Below are 15,393 nucleotides of genomic sequence, written 5' to 3'. Positions count from 1 at the left end.
CTTTAAAGGTTGTTTTGTTTAGGAGGAGGTATTAATAACAGACCAAGCTTTAAAATGAGTTGTTATGTATAATAGAAAAGTTCTGTTTTTCTGCACACAGTGAGAAAAACAAACATGCAAATGTTTCTCAGAATCATTGCCTTTCCAGGCTTGGTAAAGATTTAACAGAAGTTTAAATTGTTCCTGCCTGCAGCAATTTGTTACCAAACTTGCACAAAAAATTATTACTTTCCCTAGAGCAGCATAATGGAAACAGTGAACACAAAGTCCTGGTGTGAGCCCTCCCTGCAGCCATGTGAGCAGAGCCTCTGGCTCTTGCAGGGCAGCGGCCAGGGACCGGTGGCTGTTCCCACTGATGCAGTACATCCCTAAGGGATGTGCTAAAAAGGGGACTGGGAGCAGGGTGGGTAAGGGCACAACTGATCTTACACTGCTGCAGCTGTTTTCCCAGGGATCATGGATTTCAGTTCAGACAGTGAGAACCCAGCATGAATCCTCACCTAGAAAGAGCCTAGTCCTTACCTACCTGTGCTCAGGGGATAATTCACGCTACATATAACAGTTTGCAGTCATGCTGTCACTTCACCTCTTGCTCTGATTTCCTTTATTCCCTCTGTTTCCCTACTCACACATACCTCCATTACCACCCCATGTCTCAAATAAAATAGTATCCATTCCACCTCTATTCATACTTAGCTCTCACTGAAATGTCACTACTCGTATATCTTATTTTTGTCTAGTTTTGTATATGCAACCTATTTTATATTAAAAAACAAACAAACAAAACCACCACCCAGCATAATATTTATTTGTCATAACAAGAAGGTTTCTGCAGTTAGCATTCTCTTCAGGAAGCTTTCATTCAGTTTCCATACTAAAAAGTGGTTGTAAAAGAAGTAAACAGCTGTCACAGATGCGCTGCTCCTGAGGTTCTATGAAATTAATGAGCAGAGGTATAATGTAAAGTAATGCAAGTAAATTCGTTTAGATCCACATTTTATACAAGCAGAAACATTGAAGAAACATGTATGATCAAGATTCAAGATCTAATATGAGCTATATTTATGTGTTGGAGGAAAGTTTTGGGGTATGACTAATGTCAGCTCTAGCTGCTTGTTTACTGGCTACAACTGATTTTGATTTTAAGCAGACTTATTGCAATATGTAATACTGCAGACTTTTCTGTCTCCTTGTCAGAGCTGAGTGTTTGCCTCCTGTCTCATTCTTATCACCAACTCCATGAGACCTTTACTAAAATGTAATAACTGGCATTAAAAAAAGACTTTCCATTTAACATATCCAGCCTCTTGGGCTGTCCCCATTGCAGCTTATCCTCACCCACAGCCAAAAGCCTCCAATTGGCAAACATGGTTGTGCTGATCAGTTCTACTGAGCAGTTAATTCCAATTTTCAAGTGGCAAACGTACATCTACAGCCCACTGTGCTTTTCTTGTTCCTTGTTCCTGTCAAATCCCCAGAGATGGTAGGCACACAATGAGCACAGGCCTTCTCTTGCAGAGAGTAAAGTCTGTTTATCTACCTTTATTTTATATATAATGAGTCAATCCCTTTTCTCGTCTCCTAAAATTTCAAAGGCATCCTCACTGACAGCTCAGAGAGTACTCACTCTACATATCAGAACAGCTGTTGGAGGCAGATAGCATGAGCATTTCTGGAATGATTCAAGCTGACCTTGTTTCAATGGATACTAAGTGCTCATCATTAGCTGTGACTTCGTGCTTAGCAGTTCAGCAGAGGGCTCTAACATGAAGCTCATTCTAATTGGGGAAAAAAAAAAATAAGGCAAGTAGAGAATAGATTTTAAAACTTATGAGAAATCATTTAATGGAAAAAAAATTGTTGTTTTTTTTTTTTTATGTGCTTGTATTACAAATGGTTTCATCCACTTATCTGCGTAAATATGCAGACATTTCATACACATAGTGGATTTGAAATAAAGAAACTTTCTTTGCTACAGATGTTTAGGAAGCAAAGAATCCCGCTGCATTTTACAGCATCTGTTAAATTCTAATCTGTAGGCATTTTCCAGATGATGAACTTCATTAGATCTTGGCATTGTCTTTTCAGAAACAGTTCAGTGATTCTTACTGGGAGGAGTACACTGTTTTCTTCACAGAGCATATTTATCTTCCTTTGTAGGTAAAACCACATTTACATGTATATAGCTAATCTTACCTCTATAAACAGAAGCTTGAGTTATTGGCAGGGCCTTTAGAGATGTCTGGGAAGCTACAACATGCATTTTGGACATATAAGCACACTATGATTATGGCATGGGATAATCCTGCTCTTATATTCTGAAGAAATTTTCTGCCCTTGGTAGGCCACTACTCAAGAAACACATGTTCATCTGCTACTAGGGTCCAGTCTAGAAAATCCCTTTTCCCTGCATTTTCCCTGTCCTAGGAAAGATAATGGCAAGGCTTTTGTACAAAATCCAAAATGTAAAGATTTCCTTTTTTTTTTTTTTTTTTTTTTTTTTTTACAAGTCTTTAAATCCTGAATATAAAAAATAAAACCAGTGTTCCTTGATGTATCTTTCTAACAGGGGAAGGCAAAAGAGTGCTGATTCTCAGCTCCATAAATCATTGCTTCACAGATGTACACAGAGCCCCAAGTTACACCGCTGAGAAACTGGTCTCAGCTACCTGTTGATTTCTGTCTTCCAAGTTTTCAGCCTGAAAGACTGGGGAGAAGCAGAACTAATGAATGGGTTATGTTTGAGCTTGCATTTAGTCTCTCAGAGATACTGTTTTATAGCCTATGCTGATTTTTACACTAGATGCTAAGATTTTGGGGCCCCCAGCACAAGAGGGATGTTGAGGCATTGGAGCGGGTCCAGAGGAGGGCCACAAAGATGATCAGGGGGCTGAAGCACCTCTCCTGTGAAGAAAGGCTGAGAGAGCTGGGGATGTTCAGCCTGAAGAAGAGAGAGCTCCAGATGACTTCCTTGTGCTTTTTCAGTACTTAAAGAGGGCTTATAAATAGGTGGAGAACAACGTTTTGCTCAGTCAGATAATGACAGGACAAAGGAGGGGATGGTTTTAAACTAAAAGAGGGGAGATTTAGATTAGGTGAGGAAGAATTTCTTCACTCTGAAGGTGGTGAGGCACTGGACAGGTTGCACGTAGAGTTTGTGGATGCCCCATCCCTGGAGATGTTCAAGGCCTGGTTAGATGAGGCCTTGAGCAACCTGATCAAGTGGGTGGCATCCCTGCCTATGGGAGGAGATTTGGAACCAGATGACTTTTAACGTACCTTCCAACCCAAACCATTCTATGAGTTTTTATTTGTCCTTGTCCAGTCTAGCATATACATATCCACATGTAGTTTAACTTGCCCATCTTCTATTACTGAGGATTTGAGCTGGTCTGCCTTTGGTAATCCATGACAGAGAGCTCTGCATCTTTCAGTCTGTTACAGATACCTGATGAGACATAACAGCACCATAGGTTCGTATCACAAACTTCTCCCTACATTACAGATTCCTATGGAAAGGCTGAGATAGAATAAGTCTTTTTAGAGTGTTTTGCAGTTTGTTATGATATAGATTCTCACTCACTTTAAACTTTCAGGTAAGAGCAGTACTATGTTCAGAAACTCTAGAAGACTAGTTGTATCTTATACTTACTATGTAAAGCCTCTCATAGCGTGCCTCTTTCAGATGATTCTTAAAGAATTCAGCTGGAAGTACTATGAGGTCAGACCCCAGTTTTCAGAGTATGTAAGCATGGACAGAAAAGTTGTTTTTTTTTGCTCCAGGATCCGAGCGGGTAAAGGAAAGAATAAGCTTCCAGGTCTGGCAAGGTCTCCAGGTGCATGAGCATTGCCTGGGCTCTGTTCAGATCCCCTGTTAGACTATATCAAAGATATGGTCATACCCAGGCTGTAATAATCTGAAATGCTATTCCATAATCTCAGAAAGACTTTAACTAAACAGTAACTGACAACAAATAAGAAATAATTCAAGAGCTTCTTGCCACTCATAATGAAATGGAATATCATTGAAACAAACATATTTCCAGATGTTTTTCCAGATTTTTTTTGAGGCAAACGTATTTTGAAATAAACATATTTCAACATAATACTTCTCTTTTGAAACAAACAAACAAACAAACAAACAAAAAACAAACACATTGTCCTAGGAAAAAAAATATTGTCACTGGAAAAGTTTTATTAGCTCTAATATTTAGAAAAACAATTCAGGAAGCAAACAAATTACACCTTTGTAATATTTTTTTTTTCCCTGTAAGTCCTGCATTCAAGTCTGCATTTTAACATATTTTATATTGTACCTCTTCCTTCTGAAGCACACACAACATGAAAAATATTTGATTGTAGAAGATAGTGTCAAGAGACAAGTAATCTGCTGCTGTAATTTAGCTGACAGTCTCATATAATCACAGTAGGAGGGAATAAAAAAAATCTTTAAAAAATATATATATATAGCTTATATTAAAGATAAAAAAGCTTCATAAAATTCTAATGTCCAATAATGTCCAAACAAATGTGCTAGCTTGATCATCTGACTTGATGTCTGCATCAGTGATATTCTGGACAAATGAAACTTAAACATTAATTTTCTGAGAGAAGCTTATACAATCTTTCCCTTATTTGATTTTTTTTTTCTTCAGAATTTTATCAACAACAATATCTGATTAACGTGTTCAAGCATCACCTTTATCTCCTTTTATCTCTCTCTCCTTTCAGAAATACCAGTATCCAATTTTCACTAGATGATGACAAATTGAAGATAAAAAGAAAAAAAAAAAAAAGTTTAATAGATCTCCTAATAGATGTTGGTCATAGCTTCTGTCAGGCTATAATGAAAATCTGGGGCAAAGTCCTGTTTGCTGATCCTGGTTATTCCCTGTTCCCTGTTGATACTTCTATTAGCTGCAATGATTGTAAAACTTTAATCAAAGTACTATTAAATATGGAAATAAAGATCACTCTTGCAGTCAGTCACCATTGACACAAAGTAAAGACAGGGCTTGTTTTTTAAGAGTCACTGTCTTTGCATATAGTATAACAGTTGCATTTTACAGGATTATCAGAAAAAGGAAGAAAGATAAAGAAAAGAAGGAAGAAAGAGAAGGAGAGGAAAGGAGAGAAGTGAAGGGAAGGAAAGGACTAAGATATAACCATTCATTCTACTTGTTTCAGTACCTTGAGTCAGCTGTGAGGCAAGTTAGCCTTTTTGTTAGGCAGTACTAGGTACACTGGAGTGCCAAACTGACCTTCATTTCTGAATCCAGCATGCTGATTTGTGCTGTAAGCTACTGAGATGAATCTTGGTGGCTCATGGACTTCTGATTTTGTTTTCATCAAAGGTGAGATCACAGCTTGTGCTGAATGTTTTGAAAATTTTGGGATATTTCTGGATACTGTTAGAGAATTTGCTGCATTTCAACTCAGAGAACTAGCTGAGGGATTACTATCTGGATCCATGTATGTGTTTACACAAGCTGTAGTATGTAACACTGGTGTTGGAAAAGGCAGAAGAGAAAGTGTTTATCTATATTCCTTGATAGGAGCACCCTAAAATCACAAGTCCTGTCTGGAGACAAACAACTACATCCTCTAAGCAAAACCAAACCATCAAGTATGAAAAAAAAAAAAAAAAAAGTCTGGGCTTCACTGCACATCCAGGATATACTCAGTGTAACACTTACAGTTCAGCCCTAATTCTCATGTTTATTAGAGGTTTTCAAACCAGTAGTCAGTAGCAAACGTACAGCATAGGAAAGGATTGTAGTGACCATGTTCTACTTGTTTTATTGGTTTAATGATTGCAGCATGGGTTTCTTGGCTTGGCTTTTAGACTCTTATACTCCTAATTTGTTGTACAAAATGCTGAAAGATCAGCATCTTAAGTCACAGTTAAATTTTATATACAATGATAGGATAATTACAAGATCAGCATGATAACTTCACAGATGAAAAGAACAGAGGGGAAAAATATGCTGTGAAGGGGAAAAGCTGTTCACGTGAAAAGAATAAAAATCACGATTCAAAATTCATCAAGTTATTTGCAAAATATATTGATTTCTCTTTTCCCACCTATATGTCCACATGATTAAATTCTCTTTAATGTGTTAAAATTCTAAAGATCACTAAGGTCTGCGAAGGAGTATGTGTAAGTTCAAAGCATACAGTAGCAATTGCTTAGTGATAAAAGAGCAGAGCTCATTAATCCAAGATGGTTTAGGCACTGAGAACACATTTGTCCTTGCACTTGCATAATGAGGATTGCCATACTGTACAAATATATACTTAGCATCTGAACAACTGTTGTTTAAAGTAGAGACATTGAGCTACTTTTAGGTCATTAAATAACATAACTGAGAAACAGAATAGGTGCCCTGTCGAGTTATAATGAACTAGCTTGTGTGGTGAAGCATATACAGAAAATCAAACAGAATTAAGAATAGTATTGAGCAAGAAGTGCTTCCGGGTCAAGTGGTGATGTAACTAATATTTCATCTTCCTGAGCATTTACAGACTTGTAAAGAGTTATTAAAGTCTGGGACACATCTCAATTTGTACTTCTTAGAGAGACAATTATATTTCTGCTTAACATGCAGAAGATGACAGTAATATGACTTTAAATGAGAAGTGAAATATCCAAACACCACCAGGAAGAAAAAAGCAACTTCCTTCAATTGCCCACCACAGGATGTTGGGCTAATGACATAACTGTGAGATCAACTGGTACTTCCAGAAACGTAGTGTTGCCATCAACTACAAAAAAGCTGGGGCTTTCTTTAAGTAAACTCCTTCTGGGGATGATGAATAAACACCTATGAACAGGGACAGTAGAAGAAACCAGGTCTGGAAGGAATAGCTATCTTTTCTACTCCTCCAAACTGAAGCTGCCATGAGGTCGATGTATGCCCTCATCGCCATGCAGCAGGGAGACAACCTGACAGTGCCACAGCCAGAAATCTGATGGGATAAAGACTGGACTGGCCTCTTACTGGAGAGCTGAGAGTGCAACAAACTGGACAGGTACAAAAACACCTTGTTGACAGTTGATTTCTTCATGCATTTTATTTGTCCTTCTCTTCCTTCTGCATAAAGACTTTTTTTTAAACCACAGAATGTTACTCTGCAAAGAAAGCAGATGAAGTGATAGCAGCCGCAGGAGAAGATAAGGTATTATCCTTATCTTCTAGGGACTAATTGCACAGCTTGACTTCCTAATTTGTTAGAATAGCTGAAAATTCCCCACAAAGGAGAACAGAGGATTAAATTTACTGGCAGATTTTTCTACCTCATTTTTGAATAATAACATGAAGTAGAGACAACTGTGATCTAATTATAGGTAATTTGTTAGTCAAAAAATTAGTTGGACAAATTGTTCTTTCTAGTATATGAGTTAAAGTTAAAATATGCACACCAGGGAAGATTATTTCTGAGGTATTTATGACTGCAGGATTCCTGCAAAGGACTACAAATAAAATGGAAGTACAATCATTTATAAAATCTCGTCTTTTGGAAATGCAGCTATGTGACGTGGTCCTTAAACTGCCTGGTCCAAGATTGAGGTCAGCCCTCCTTCAAGCAGGACGTTGGATGGGATGACCTTCAGAGGTCTTCCCAGAAGTCTGAAGTTCACCCTGAGCACCATAGCCTGTGCTCATCTTCAGGTTGCTGCATCAGGTCCCAGTTACTTTGCCCTCACATTCCACCTCTCCTGAAACAGCACATGGTTTTAGCTTGCTCCTATTTAGCTCAGGAACTGCGCAGACCCTGAACAGTCTGAACCATAATGTGACAGGACTCTGTGTGACAAATTAAAGTGGTCAGAATGAGGGCACAACAGGGAGCCTGTCCTCCCTCTCCCTCATTTCCCTCCGACTCAAATGCATCCACACAGACAATACGACAGCACACTTCCATCTGCTAAGGGAACTGCTCTCTTCTCCTGCCACCCTCTCTCTGCATGCAGTTGTGCTTGCATGTGGACTGCATGCTCCAGGAGGCAGATGCTGCTGGATTTTAATCCCCCCGATTTCTCTGATGGATTAAACCTCAAATCTCTAAACCTCTTTCTTATTGCAACAGTAAATAATGCACATATTGGTTACAGTGATTTCCAGATGAAATAAAAGCAAAAGACTGCAAAAATGAAACATCTGAATAATAATATAGGCTGCAAATGAATCAGACACAGAAGGGTTCTGGATTATTTTCTCCTACCACCTCTGCACCCTGCCCAGTGCCTGCTGAGGCATGGATCACTGGCTGTAGTAACGAAAGATGTAAGCATGTTACCCACCACCTACCTGCAACCCTTCAATGGCCAGTTTAAGGATAGATGGCGTAAGTTTAGAGGCTTGCTTGAAGGAGAAGTTGCTCCAATCTATAATTAGAATGAAGCCATTTATCTGAAGCTCCTGATCTTCGATGAGCACTTCCAAGGACAGTAGGATAGCCCGAAGGATATCTATGAAGGAGTTCCTAAAGACAAAGAATTTAAAAAAAAAAAAAAAAAAAAAAAAAAAAAAGAAAAAAAAATCAATGCTTGCAGTTATCTTCAAACCTCAAGATACACAGCTTTGCTGTGGATAGGGTATGTGCAATGGACGGGGATTTATTCTAGTGGAATTCTTTTTGAAAAGAGAGTTATTTCAGAGGCGTCACTAAAGAGCTCCATCTCCAAAACTCACATTCCTCTGCTTGATGTGATAAGTCCCGTTCACTGGTGGATAAAATAAACCCTGAATTAAATCTTTTTGATCCTTCTGGCATACCTTACAATAGATTTTAGCTAAGCTACTTTGGGAAAATATTTGTCTGTGGCAAAATGAAATGGATTCAGGCTATCAATTTAAATCCCTGCTCCTTTGGAAATACTCTACCTGTTTTTTTGTTAGTTTTTATTCTTTTCACTATAAAACGGAAAATCAAAACAAGAAATAAGTCTGTACAATATAAATGGTGTGGTTACAAATAGACTGCCTGGTTTCCTGCTTGAGTGGAGGGAATGATCCAAGGCTTTGCACAACAAAGTTTATCTGTTGCCTTATGTCTGAGAGCCAATTACAACATGAAAAATAACTGCATCCACCCAAAATGGAAACTTTTTATTAATTAGCAGCTACCAAAAGGCTGTCTGCAAGGCTTCTCTCAGCTCTGGGAGAATAATTAGAAACCTCCAAGGTCAAGAAGGAGATAGCAAGTGACAAAAGAAAATATTGAGATATTTTCTTGAAAGTCTCTACTGAGAAGCCTGGGCAGGTCTCTTCTTCCATCTTAGGCATTTTGCAAAGGTGCAAGTTGGCAGCTTTAGTAACTTATTCCACATTTATACCTGGGTAAACTGAATAAGGCACTTTTGTCATCTCTCCTTCTCGCTGAGATGATTTGCGCACAGTTTCTTTCAGAGAGCAACAAGCAAGGAAAGCTTCAAAAAGTGCAGCTTAACCATATCTAAAATGAAATCATAACACACTGTTTCATCTCTGCTTAATTCTCAAATTTTGATGAGGCCTGAAAACTGAAACTGTCTATTACAGGGAAGTCTCACACCATGTTCTCCCACAGAGATTTTCATTTAATAGTTTTCTGCAATTTTCTTTAATTTAAAACACACCATCTGAGCCTCCAGGAGAGTTTTTTTTCCCAAATCCTGCCTGAGAAAAAAAGCTGTACGTAGTCAAAACAAACTTCTCCACCATCGAGACCTCTACCCCTGAACAGCAACACATCATAAATTTTTATTGGAGGTAAATGCTGATTTTTTTTTTCTTATTCTTTCTTTTTTCTATCAACAAGTTTTGAGTGAAAATGTGCATTCCTTTTCTAAAGGCATGTTCTGTTGAAAAAGATGTTTCTGAGCTTTGACTTTCTGTATAAATTAGAAGCTTGTCCAAAGTATAATTGCTGAGGTAACTTGCAATATATAGAGGGCTCAAAGAGATTTAACTTTGTTGGTGCCCAAGAACAACCCCAAACCTTTTCAAACAGTATGGAGAAGTTGTGCTAGACAGGCAAACTTAAGAAGTACTTTCTTTGACAACATAAGGTGAAGGAATACCAATTGGAATGACAACTGTCATTTATTTTTAGTCTAAATTTACTTCAAAAAAAATGTGACATACATATAATACTGCCCCGCTGAAGTGGGTGATGACTTTCAGGCAGCAGCTTCAAAATACTATGCTTTCTGTGACAAGAAAAGCAATTGCCCCTCTACTAAATTTATGTCACCTTATTCTACCCCTGCATCCCTTTCCAAGGAGGTCTGCCTTCCACAAGGACAGTTCCAAGGAAGCTCTCAGAGGTATGCAGTGGCTACAGAAGTGTCCTCATACACATACCAGCCTTCTCCACTCTCTTGTTGGTGTCAACACAGAATTATGTCATCATTCATGGATTGGCTTTATGGCTAGACTGGGGAAGATGGACTAATCCAGCTCAATTTAACCCCACATTTGTAAATATTAAAATAAACCAAATACTTGTTTTTACTGAGGGTGTGAAAATAGGTTCATACTGCAATCAGAAATGATTTCAGCCTTCATTTGTGCAAAGGAGTTTTCTTAATAAATACTCAATCTCATATTCATGACCCTTCTACCTCTGATGCTTTTAAAGGCTGCATAAAGATTTCAGCAAAGGAGTATGGAAATGGTGCATAAAATGCATATTTGTGTAATCAATTTAAACTCTAAATAACAACAGAATATTTGACTGAGCAAAATCTTCCTCATAGACCCTGCACTTAGGAATTCCAGTTTTTGTTTAGATGTCTACATAAATTACTGGGTCATCAAACAACTATTTACCTGTACTTCCCTGTACTTTCAGTGGAGATACTGGGAGATACAGCACCCAGTTTCCTTAGAAATCAGTCTGTCTCCTGCCTAGATGCCTGTCTGCCTCCCTATTTTCACAGTTTTAAGACATGGTGTATGAAATAGACTCAAAGTCAACACAAAGACTTTTTTATTCTTTTCTTTTTTTTTTTTTTTCAGATGAATACAAAGACAGATGGAAACAGCACAGAAGTCCTCCAGGTGGGCTGCTTGCAGGCCCACTGTTTTGTGAATGCAGGGACTGGATAGAAATCAGAGTGCCACTTGAGGCCCTCTGCTCCCTAATCTCAAGGCTTTGAGACAAGTCATTCAGCTGTGTGACTGATTTGCATCCAAATAATTTTCTGTGCATGAACATAGAACCACTCTATTAGTCCATCTCTTTTGTTGCTTTGCTTAATGTTCCCTTCTCCAACTTCTCTCCCCCACACCAGTTCAACTATCTCACACACACAAAAAAAAAAAAAAAAAAAAAATTACTATTGCACGAAAGGAAATCAAAAGGAAACGTGTAAGGTGCTGTAAAGATTCAGCATGAAGCCTGCTGAAGTGAGCCACTAATGAGTTACAAAAGAGTTGCACATGCCCCTGAATGACAAAAGGGAGAAAAGAGGGAAATGGCATATCTGCCTTGGCTGAATGGGAAGGTACCACAAAAGAGGCTCTTCAAATATCCTTTGGAATATGGGAAGTTAGCCCAACAGAAGCTCAGGGTAAAGCCCAATAATGTAAAACAAAAAGGAAAATGGTTTAGCTGAGGGATTTGGTGGAGAGATTAGCCAAAGGCATAACATGAAAATAAATAAGAAGAAATTACTTAATTATAAGAGGCATAAGCAGGCTGTGAGAGAATCAAAAGGCTCAGTGGAGTACCAGGGTGCAATGGGAACAATTAAAGGGGATAAAGACATTGCAGGGAAATTAAATGATCTATTTGCATGTGTCTGCCACCAGCAATTTTGAAGAGATACCTGGAAAATAAAGGTGAGGGACTGCTGGAAAATAAGTCAAAAAAGAGACACTGCAAGAAATTTCTGAGTAGACAGCATTAGTAAAGGTTTTTGAACTAAACAGTTCAGCACGGGCTCTGTTTTAAGTATGCTAGTTAAGATAATTGGATTATTCAGATGGTTATAAGTATAAACGTACAGAAGTACTGGCAGCTGAAGCCACTAAGATTGCCTGGTAATAAGCAAAACAAACTGCCACTAAAAATCCTCTGTTTCCCACAAGACAGTAAGCTAACAATGTTTGGACCAGTGTCATTATTTTGTCAGTTGCAGACAACTTGGCTTGATGTCCCTAAGTGAGTATGCAGTACAAGCCTCTCCCCTGTAATGCTTAACTCAAAATACTTAAAAGCTGGCTTAGTTAAATGCAAATGTAGATTAAAGGGATTTCTTTTCTTGTTAAGGACTGGCTTGGGATACAAAATCAATGAATTTATCACCTTTTAAATGTAACAAAGAAGTGAACTTGTTACACCATCATAGTTAACATAAGCTAACAGAAGACAAAGTAGTACAAAACTGTTTTTAAGAGTCTGCTGAACACCTAAGAGGAGAAGATGGTATAGTAGAGCTCACAAATATGCTATGGCTGAGAATAATAGAATAGCATTTAGCATGCTGCAAAAATGGCATAGATACAAATCAGGTAAGAGACCGCATCTTGCTTCCCTCCTCACACAATAAATCACCAACAGAGAGCAGAAACGTATGCCTAGCTTCTAGTCACAGGAGGAACTACCACTATCCTGCTAGGAGTATACCTATTGGGAGTAAAATGCGAAAGATGAATTGGAAAAAAGAAGGACCACAAAAACATGTTCAGTTTACCCGAATTATCTGAGCTAATCAAAGCTGAAGATGCTGGAAGGAATGTTGAAAAAGGGCAAACATGATCAACGCTATAGATCAATGCCGATGAAGGAGGGAGAACCTAAAAAGGAATATTTTGAATTGCTCCCACACGCGGCCAAGATGTAATATTCACAAAAAAGAACTTGGAAACCAGTCAATGTTGTTTTTTGAAGTGAGTTTATGCATTGGTTCATACAAAGGTATTTATTTGAGCAGATTAAGTTCTCTTTTTTTTTTGCTCATGAAGTGTTGATAAGAAAGCTTCAGCTCCTACAGTGTGTCCTCAGAAAATATGTTTTCTTGTTTGTTTGTTTGTTTTTCCACTTAAATATTTAAGAATTTTAAAACTTAATTCAGAAAATCACTGGAAATTGCTGACATGCAAACAAGAACCTGGGGAATCATGTCATGGTTCAAACTGCAGTTCATGAATAGATGTCCTGTCTCCCTGGCAGTGGAGGAAGACGGCAGTCAGTCCAACCACTGCAGGACCTGATCTTTACATGTGATGGCTTTTTGGTGAAGAAATGCCATGTGTATGTACTGTACAGGACTTGGGGCAGCCCCTGGCTGGAGAATAACTAGGGGTAATAACTGCAAAATGAAGAATCATGAATAAATGTAATGACTCACTTAACTAATCTTACACCAGAGAAGATGAACAGCTGAACAGAGGAGCTCACAGCTGACTCATGTGCTGAAAAGTGCTTGTTTGTCTCATCTGATATGAATAGTGTGTATGTGCACAGAAATTAGCAGGACTTGTCTAAAATTCACAAAGCAAATGGGTTACATTCACAGCAAATGTTCACAACAAATATTTTGACCAGCCATTGTGTAGCTTTCTTTGTAGAACAATTCAAAGCTATTTGAAGTCATTATCTGCAAAAATGTGAATATTTCACCAGCACACAATTTGAAGAAATTCTTACTCAACAATAACAGTTTTTTTTTTTGTTTTGTTGTTTTGTTTGTTTGTTTGTTTGTTTTCTTGTTTTTTTTTTTGTTTTTGTTTTTGTTTTTGTTTTTTTTTTTTTAGGGCACAAACCCTTTCTATATTATGCCAAAGTTAAGTTATGGATTTTTTTTTTTACTTTTTTTTTTTTTTTTTTTTTTTAAAAACAGAACATGAACATAAAACTCCTAGTATGTAAAACACAAGTTGCGTCACTGCTCTAAATTATTCTTCTATCACATCTAGTGTAGTTATCTTAGGGTGTTCTAGTGTTTCAGCTTCAGACAGGCATCTCTCCCCTTCTGTAAAGAAAAGATAGCAAGCTTTACCCCACAGCATCTGTGTGAGCATAAAAATAAAATTCCCAAGTAACTTTGCATCCAAGATAACAGACAGGATAAATAAGTGCAGTGGTTTTGGTTCTGCCTTCCCCCCTCTTTGGAAATGCTTAGTCCACTGGGTGCAAAGAATGAAGTAGGTTAAGATGAGATCTGAGCTGTGTTTAACAGTATTAGAAATTCACTCTTTAGCTTATAACTGAATGGAGGCCAGTCATCCACAGATATCTGGCTGTCTCTGAATTCCTCCTTGGAGTGAGCTGGCTGCCTCTGCCATTGCCAGTGAAGGGGAAACGGGCCAGCCTGCAGAAAGAAACTGCATCAGTTTATTCTTTTCTCATCTGAAAATTGCCTCTCTAAGGCTTTCTTAAAGATATAAAAATATTCATCATGTTACATTTCTGCCTGAGGTATTTCTATACACAAGTATTATGATTTTTTTTTTGCCTACACTTTCTACTTCAGTTGAACTCCATAGCAACCAATAGCCCCTGAATTACATGCTCTGAATTCAAGTCTGTGTTACGTGTCTCCTCCTACATACCCTCATTCATATTGTTGGCACACTTACAGATAAATTCTTCCTTTCTGATCTTAATGCAACTGTGCAAGGACCCTTTCTTATGTGTGTTTTGACTGAGAAACAGCCCCCATACCTGATGAGGGAGAGTGCAAATGATGGAGTGTTGTGGACCCCTGATGGGACCAGCTTCCACCAAAGAGACCTACATGGGGAAACAAGCAAGTGATACCTGATCTTCTCTTTGCCTGGCAAAAAAAACAGGCATAGTGTTATGATGCTGTGAAAAATTAAAAATTCCTACACTACTACCCCTAAATGCAACTGAGAAAACAATACTGCATAGCAACTACAGCAGTATGAGTGGGTGGTCCCAAATACAATTTTCCCTATGGGGAACATGGGAAGATAGGCAAAGAGTGCATTCAAGCATCAGCACATGCAAGCAGGACATGGTGGTTTTAGGTTAGTGGTCTCCACTGTTAGGAATCTAGGAGATGACAGGTGGGAATAGACTGATGGGTAAAGCTCAGGATACTGTTTCAGAGAGGTAGTGTTTAATCTACTATTCTGGTTTTACCAATATTGTGAGGATACTATCACTTCAGAGCACAACTGCAGTAATAATGAAGCAGGAAGAACTCTGGTACATGAATAGCTTATGGTTAATAGCATTAGGATTGATGACTTCTGTTGTTTTATTTTATTCTGTGTGATTGCATAGCCTTTTCTTACTGCCTCTTGGCACTGCAATACATTCTTGAATCACACTAAGCTGTTTGCTCAATTTCTTGCATCATTGCGTTCCACAAGTTAATTTTTCATTACAGAAAGAGAAAGGATTTACTTTTGCACATTATGAAGCTACTGC

The 15,393-nt window shown here is 38.1% G+C and overlaps 1 protein-coding gene across 1 annotated transcript in view; it reads right to left on the bottom strand.

Annotated features, from left to right (window-relative positions):
• CLVS1 (clavesin 1) overlaps window positions 1-15,393 on the bottom strand; it is a 101,669-nt gene that overhangs the window by 55,515 nt on the left and 30,761 nt on the right. Inside the window, exon 3 of the mRNA XM_032182194.1 lies at window positions 8,313-8,487. Within this exon, the coding sequence (XP_032038085.1) occupies window positions 8,313-8,487 (175 nt within the window). The remainder of the gene's footprint in view (window positions 1-8,312; window positions 8,488-15,393) is intronic.

This window comes from Aythya fuligula, chromosome 2, assembly GCF_009819795.1.
Source record: "Aythya fuligula isolate bAytFul2 chromosome 2, bAytFul2.pri, whole genome shotgun sequence".
Lineage (NCBI taxonomy): Eukaryota > Metazoa > Chordata > Aves > Anseriformes > Anatidae > Aythya > Aythya fuligula.
Note: the sequence above shows the minus strand (reverse complement) of the source record. Positions and strands in the feature narration are given on the sequence as shown.